Source organism: Papaver somniferum, chromosome 9 (genome assembly GCF_003573695.1).
Source record: "Papaver somniferum cultivar HN1 chromosome 9, ASM357369v1, whole genome shotgun sequence".
NCBI classification, from domain to species: Eukaryota; Viridiplantae; Streptophyta; class Magnoliopsida; order Ranunculales; family Papaveraceae; genus Papaver; species Papaver somniferum.
The window spans coordinates 28,999,179-29,007,891 of NC_039366.1; the positions used below are offsets into that span (position 1 = coordinate 28,999,179).

The 8,713-nt window shown below is 37.4% G+C and overlaps 1 protein-coding gene across 1 annotated transcript; it reads right to left on the reverse strand.

Annotated features, from left to right (window-relative positions):
- Window positions 1-90: 90 nt before the first annotated feature.
- Window positions 91-998, reverse strand: LOC113311667 (F-box protein At1g67340-like). The gene is made up of 2 exons (XM_026560472.1): window positions 820-998; window positions 91-670 (listed from the first exon to the last, which is right to left on the reverse strand). The coding sequence occupies exons 1-2, from the start codon at window positions 996-998 to the stop codon at window positions 91-93; spliced, it is 759 nt and encodes a 252-aa protein (XP_026416257.1).
- Between the last annotated feature and the right edge of the window lie 7,715 nt (window positions 999-8,713).

Sequence of the window (8,713 nt, forward strand, 5' to 3'; positions counted from 1 at the left end):
ATAAAATGCAGAAAGATATGAGAACCCCAGGTAGGAAGCTCGGAAATAATTTGATTAAATTAACAAATACACAATTGAAAACATGACTAGCTAGTTGTTCATGATACCCAACATATCATAAAAATAAGCTAGTTCTTTGTTGCAATTACATGTTTCGCATTCAAGCACTTGATTTTCCGCTTCGTCAGTTTGATTTCTGGCTGTGTACTCTATATTATTGCAGCTATATTTCTTTGCACCACTTAACGAGTTATTTACCCACATTCCACCAATGCTCTTCTTTGCTTTCTTTCGACACTCTTCAATCTCTCCATTTCTTGATCTCTTTCCCGTGCACCTGCTTTTTTGTGTCAGTAATTGTTTCCCCCTGAGAACATCATCTTCATCATCACCAGCATCAATTAATATGATACCAAGAACATACGCAGCAACTACGTGCCCGAGATTTGCTGATTTCTGCAATAACTCTTTCCCTAATTCAGTTTCATTGTTATGGAAGAATTCCACCATTCCTTTCCTATACAGAACTTCTGGGTTCTGCGCTTCTTCACATTGTTTCAAGAATGTAGCAACCTCGGGCTTCGGGTACCATTGGATTATTGGTAGTTGTTCGACAGAAGCATGTTGAAAGATGAGATTATCGCTTCCAGCCTCATGGAAAAGTTTACAACTGAAATACAGAAATACAGAACCATATTAGATAAATTTCAGATGCATACAATCATCATGCAGGAAACATTAATTAAAAGCTTCGGTACAGAGATATCAAAACAACGTGCATGTTTAGCTAAACAAAGATTTTGGTTTGAAATTCCATACCTTTGGTTTGCGTTGAAGTGATCGACCAAAGATGCAGATGCAACTTTCGCTAATATCTCCGTAAACACCTCACGTGGTATAGAGTTAATGGGCGCCTCTTCGGACGAATTACTATTGGTTTTTGAATTGGTGTATGCATGCAATAATCTTGACAGTAAACTGGACATAAACTTCATCATCTTTATGGTAGAAATTTGCAAGTATGCTTGGATTAAATTTTAAAGAGAGAAGAGGAGAAGAGAAGCTTATGAATGCATGGGTACCATAAGTATGCTATTTGTTTGTATTTATAGGTAAGCATAGATCGATGAATGAAACTGACTTCGTCTAGGACTTGCTTTTGTACTAGTACAAGGTTTTACAAATTTGGCGGTGAACATTAATTAAATACTACTACAACTAGGAATATAAACTTCCATAATCTGCTCCAAAAATCTATTCTTGAATTGCCTCCTCCTTACCCCAAATTCGAAGAATCTCTCAACAATAGTAATATATCTCGAGCCGTGTTCTTTGCTCTCCTCGTCCCATCTCAACATAGTTGTACGTAGTATCTAGTTATCACAATAATTTTGTTCAGAGTATTCTCTCCCCTAATTTTTATGGGAGGGAACATTACATACAGTAACTTGCTTCCCTAGGTATTTCAGGCGAATTAGGATGCTGCACTTTCTGCTTACGGCGCAAATGACGGAAAAAACACACACATTACTCAGGTACTAGCTCCCTTTCCTTGAATATCTTTTCATTCTATATTTCTAAGTCTATGCTGTAGTTTGCTGTGAGGTTTATGAGAGTAGTCTATGCTGTGAGGTTTATGAAATGCCAAGTTAAATTTGAGAGTTTTGTCAGTGTGAGAGACTTCTGGGGGTTACTTCGAGCAAGACAGTGGCACCTTTTTCCTGGGCACCGTATGCAAGACTACAAAAGTGGTAATTTAGTTAAAAACGTATTCAAGACTTGGACGTAAGTAGGCTCACATTTAGGTCTTTAGATTAAATCTACTGGGTTAAGTGCCAAAATAATCGATAATTTTTAGACTTTTGATGCTTATGTTTGATTAAAGAGATTTTTTGAGTTTGGTGCCTATAAAATGGTATGTCTTTGCGTTTGGTGCCTAATTTTGTCCAAATTTGAGTTTGGTGCCCGATGAATCCCGGTCAAACAGTTGACTAACAGATGACCAGTTTGACTGTTTACAATTCCAGTTATATTTTTAATTGATAATAAGTAAATCATAATTTTATCAATCACACTAAGAAAATAATATAATGACCCGTCCCTCCACCGATATTGTCCCAGCTTAGCTACTGCGGTTATCCGGCAGTGTGGGGTTTTCATCCAGCAGTAACTTCTCGGGAGGTCACCCATCTCTGGATTGCTCCCGCCCGAGCACGCTTTAACTGCAGAGTTTTCTGCCAACTGTGGAGCCAATTGTGCTGAAAAGGCCTCAGTATAATGTATACGTTCCTTGCCTCTTGTGACACCAGTATCTGGCATAACGGCCCAACATACTCTCCCATCCGAGCACAAGTGACACGTCCCAAGTTGCATTCCAACTAACACCGATATTGTTCCTATTTATCCACTGCGGTTATCCAGCAGTGTAGGATTTTTAGCGGCACTACTACGGTCATCCTGCAGCAGCTTCCCGAGAGGTCACCCATCTTGTGACTACTCCCGGCCGAGCATGCTTAACTGAAAAGTTTTTCCCACAACTCAGTCAAGTGAACCCATTAGGCCTCGGTGTTAGGAAAGGACAAACCATTACTTATATTCCATTCGTCAAACCACTGCCGCATATCGGGGTATTACAATACCACCACCTTAAATTGGAACCGTCCTCGGCTCAGGAATATACATACAAGCCTAGATCTCCGACGTTCCCCGCCCTTCATGAGAAGCACCTGGACCAACCCCGTCCAGCGTACCTTCTCACCCTCGGCAGGTGAACCGTCGTCGGATCTGATACCATTTGTAATGACCCGTCCCTCCACCGATAGAAAATATAATGCGGAAAAGAAATAACACAGGCACCAGAAGTTTTGTTAACGAGGAAACTGCAGATGCAGAAAAATCCCAGGATCTAGTCCAGATTTGACCACCACACTGTATTAAGCCGCTACAAACTCTAGCCTACTACAAGTTAACTTCAGACTGGAATGTAGTTGAACCCTAACCAATCTCACACTGATTAAGGTACAGTCGCGTTCGTTACGTCTATGAATCCCAGCAGGACTCTACGCACTTGATTCCCTTAGCTGATCTCACCCACAACTAAGAGTTGCTACACCAAAGTCGAAGACTTGATAAACAAATCTGTCTCACACAAAAAAGTCTATTTGAATAGATAAATCTGTCTCCCATAGAAATACCTACGAAGTTTTGTTCGGTCTTTTGATAAATCAAGGTGAACATGAACCAATTGATAATCCAGTCTTATATTCCGGAAGAACTTCCTAGAAATATCAATCACCTCAGAATAACTTAACTATATGGTTGTAGAACAAGTAATTGTGGAATCACAAAGAATGAGACGAAGAGATTTGTGATTACTTTTTATATCTTACCTATTGGAGATAAATCTCGAGAAAATCTTAGAGAAGATAGTACTTAATGCGATAGAACAAAGTAAGATCAGAACGCGCAACTATAGAGAAAATAGTTAGGTCTGGCTTCAGAATCCCAATGAAGTCATTAAGTCGTTAACGTATAATGGTTTTAGGAAAAACCTAGATTAAAGGAGAATCGACTCTAATCGCAACTAGTATCACACAAGAGGTGTGTGTATTAGGTTTCCCAGTTGCTAGAGTTCTCCCTTATATAGTCTTCAAATCAGGGTTTGATAACTTTGGAACGAAGTAATCAATAATCATCGTTAGATAAAACCTGATTCAAGATTCAAGCTAATATCTTTCCACCGTTAGATGGTCTTTATCTTGTTACACACAAATGAGATATTCCTTCATTTAGATATGGGTAACCGTACCTAAACGTGTATATTGAGTTGGACCAATAACAATTAATCGAAGTTGGCCATATGAACACTTTTCTCTTAACCTTGTTCATCTTAACACTTCTAGATCAATTGGTAATCAAACGAATCTAATTGTGTTACTCATAGAGTTGATCAATTGTTTATATTCTCACAGAAGTATACAAGACACAATTGAAGCAAAATCAGATTGATTCAAAGAATCAGTTCATGTACATTTTAGCCACGGTTTCCAAAGATTGCATTCCTTGATTTATAAATGTATTTTTTCATGAGTATGAAATCATAACGGGCACGCGAACTTAAGTTCCAGACATTGGTCACAAGCCGACAGTTTGCAAACGGGTACGCAAACTTTAGCTCCGGACCGAAATCAGTTGAAACCGTTTGCGAACGGGTATGCAAACTTGGTTCCCGGACTTCAACATTTAAATCATTTTGCGAACGGGTATGCAAACTTAAGTACCCTGACTTAAACAGTTGAATAAGTTTGTGAACGGGTATGCAAACTTCCGTTCCTGAATTCCGTCAAAACAGTTTGTACAATAAGTACACAAACCGTAACGTATCCAGACATGGGTTTTAGCTCTTAACTCCCATTTCAATCATTGAAACATTCTTAGAAGACGAAAATAACTGTCTCACACAAACTATTATCTTATAAGAAATTTTCAAGTGATCGAATGATCAATACGAAACATTCCGAGCCTACATCAAATGATTGTCTTACACAAATCATGTAAGATGTTACCAGGTGATTTTCATATGATCATCTTTTGACTTTCGTCAAGAATAATGATGAACGTGGTTAAAGCAAAAAGCATTCCAACACATATTTCGAGAAGGATATAAGCGAGTTAAACTCAGCTCGAAATATCAAATGTGTATAATATAAAGTCTAGATAGTGTGAAAGGACAAATAGTCCCACATCACTATAATCCGCTTAATTAACTTAAAATATAATATGTGAGGGCCGCTCCACTCATTGACAATTGGTTTTGAGTTGGATGCCCGCAGACTTTAACATGGTATCAGAGGTAAGCCCCAGACCCATACCTACGTACGCCGGGTATAGGCCGAGTTACTGGCCGAAGTGTTTAACCGATTTTGTCACTTGTACACCCGGGGTGTAGGCCAGTGCCGATACTGGCCTAGGTGTTACCCTCTGATTTAGTCACTCACCTGTGTACACCTGTTACCAATGGACTGGTAACTCGTACGGAGGTCCACGTGTGAGGCCCAGTGACTGGCCTTACACGAGAGGGGGCGTGTGAAAGGAAAAATAATCCCACATCGCTATAATCCGCTTAATTAACTCAAATATAATATGCAAGGGCCGCTCCACTCATTTCCAATTGGTTTTGAGTTGGATGCCCGCAGACTTTAACAGATAGCTATACGACTTTTGTCTCAATAGGAGATAGAATTGAATGGACTTTTGAATGATAAATGAGTTCAAGTCTCCACATAACTTTTGTTGATGAAGTTACACAAGCTCCCCTTAGTAGTTCTTCGTCTTCAATCGATGAACGCCGTGAAGTCTAAAGCTCAACTACACATTCTATCCTAATCAGATACATAGCTATAAGTAGACTAGAAATCAAGACTCATAGTTTTGACAACTAAACTTGACAAACAAGCTTGAGATAACAACGCTTGCGAGTTCGACCGGGCAGTGCTCTAACAATCTCCCCCTTTGTTAATTTTAGTGACAAAACTATCAATACGTATGGATTAAAAAATAAATAAACTTTGTAGCATCTCATCCAAATGCTTGATTTCCTTGGTTCTTCAACATTCCTCGAATTCTTCAACATTCCTTGAATTCTTCGTCACTCCAAGTACTCCAGTGATTCTGAACGTGTTCTACTCAGCATCATAGTTGTTGAAGATCCGTAGCCATAACAATAAGCAAATAATTGTTCTCAATTATTGTTATACAGTGTCATAGTATTATTACACAACATCAAAGTTCAATTGTATCACAACTTTGACAATAATACTATGGTGATATGTATCACTCCCCCTTAGTCAATACTTAATCTCACAATGAAAACCACTCCCCCTTACATAATGATCCGTAAACCGTATGTATATGTAGTGTGAACTACAAAATTATTCTCCCCCTTTTTGTCAATATAAATTGGCAAAGGTACGAAAACTAGCGGGATCATATTGAAATTCTCAAAGGGATGCTTCATAACTAAAAGAGAACATATCAACTTTGTTTCGATGATTTCACATAGTCGAAACTTAGTGTATTCATCAAGGAGTTTATAAAGATACAAGATAACTCCTATAATATTCCACAGCCGTACTCCCCACAAATATTTGACAATTAAGCACAAGTTCAATTAAGAACTCTCCACCATAAAATGTCATTCCCGAAAGAACAACAAGAGCAACCTTACTTTTACGAGAAAAGAAGGATTTCTTTGGACATTAACAAATCACATGAAACATGAATTTGTATCCAGAATACTCGAATAAATGAACCACAAGAGAACCGTAATGATTAATTTAATCGGAAACACTCAACATAAGAAAATTTATGGAGCCATACAGTACTTTCACATAAAAGTGGATCAGGGAAAGATCAATACTATGGAATATACAAAAGTTCATTCTATCTTTTATCAATATTTGCATAATGACATAATATACTTAAATTTTGACATATATGATACAATCATAGTTCACGTACGTAAACACACATATCCCATAACATTTTTGCAATATATAAAACCAATAAAGATTAATACTGCAAAATCAATCTTTACTCTTAGAAGGTAGAATCAATCTTTTTTGCACGGATTTACACCAAGAATAGATACGATGGCGTATAAAAATATTTTCTTAACAAAAAAGAAAATACAAAGTCATTAACGACCATGCACCAAAGTTCACAAAAGAGGATTGTGAACATTCAAGAATCCCAGAGTAACGTGTACTACTACCCATTCTTGAACTTTCTTCTTTGTGATTCACCAACAACATTCTTAACAAAGATACAAAAGAGCTTAGAATAAAAGTACTCCAAGAATCCAAGTGCGCAAGTCCATGAGAAGTGGAACAAGTGCAACGAAACAGGGAAAAACACTCAAAAACAAGAGACTAGACAAAGACCAATCTTAACTCATCCAAATTCAGGAATTCTCATCCCCATTTTGAATAAAATTCAAATAGGAAGAAAATAAAAAAAAAATGAGGTCATTCCGAGTTCGGACGAAGAAGTTACGGCCAAAACAAGTTTACCGACGTCTACATGCCAGTTCGCAAACGGATATGCAAACGGGAATAACTGGATTTTCAGTTTGCAAACTGGTATGTAAACGAATTTCCCTGGATTTTATTACAAAATTTCAGTTTAAAAACTGGTTTGCAAACTGGTATGCATTTCTGAAGTGTACCAAGAAGGCCAAACATCCCGAACAACTATTTTCAAACCGGAATATTTAAGAACCTTACACACAAATCTAGTTAGGTAGACATGAACGAAAACAAAAGGTGCATGAATCAGTATAAGTACTTTAAGCAAATAATAAAAACATAAATCTTGCTCAAGATTAGAGACATACCTTTTTAGAAGAATCCAATCGAATTCTACAATGTTACCAAAAATTCAAAATCATACCCAACATAATGTGTGCGCGCCAATTCTTATGCTTCCCTCAACGTATACATAACATGACATTTCTTGGTAAGGATGCACTTTCAACACAATCAAGTTGTGTTGTGGTGAACAATGTCATGCTCACCACAGGTGTCAGAAACCTACTTTTCCGCAACCATGGATTTCTCACAATCTATAGTTTTTGGTTTATTTCGTTTCTTCTTCCACCGATTGTTGTGTTCCACTTTTGAATTATCATGAAAGAGATCACTTTTAGAACCTTTCATATCCAAATTCATTTTTCCCAAGCAAATTGTAACTTCCAACATCATGGATTTTTCCTTCTCCATAGTCATGAAATTTTCTGGGCTTTCTTTGGTACCCATTGATGAGTGCGTTTAGGAACAACCATAACCTTCTTCCCATTACTCTCTTCTAGATTTCTCAGAAGAGAATTGGATTGACTATTCTTTTTCAAGTTAGTTTTTCTCCAATTGGGAGCATCGAATCTTATCTTCGTCTACGGAGTTATCCTTTTGATAACCATTACGATTGTGAAAAGGCTTCGTATGACGTTTATAGGCAAATCAAGATTTATTACAACACTGATTCCTTTGCCTAAAGGTTGGATATTTACAACCTGGAATGTTAATGGGATTATCCTTAACATATGATCTTGGTTTCATAACTTCTTGTGATGCCCAAACAAGAACATCATGAATTTTCTCATTCCTTATACGAAAACGACATCTCCTTTTCAGGTGACCTTTGTTTCCACAATAATGACAAATATAAGGAATGTTCTTACCCGGATTCGTATGTGTTGGCTTCGGAGGTTGATAAACTTTGCTCTTTCGAACCTTAACTTCTGTGAAGGTATTTCACTTTTGCCATCAGTGGAAACCTTTTGTTGAGAAGAATCACTAGCCTTGACAAATTTTACCTCTTTGTTAATACTTGGAGCATCTATTCCCTTATAGCCCAATCCTCGTGTATCACGATGATTTTTACTTGTTCCTAGCATAGTGGTTAATTTGTTCGAACTAGTATTGAACTTTTTCAAGTCCTCCTCTAACATCTTGATTTTATCAAGAGAAGCAGCTAAATCAGCCTCAAGGCGTTTTTCTCGAGAGAGAAAGACACTTTCTCTGTCATTAAGACAATTTTGTTGAGAGTCACACCTTGCTTCAGACTCTGCAAGTTTTCTTTTCAACATAAAGAGATTTCGATGAAGATTTTCACATTCAGAATTTTTTGAATGCACATCTTCTTCACGATCTTTAAC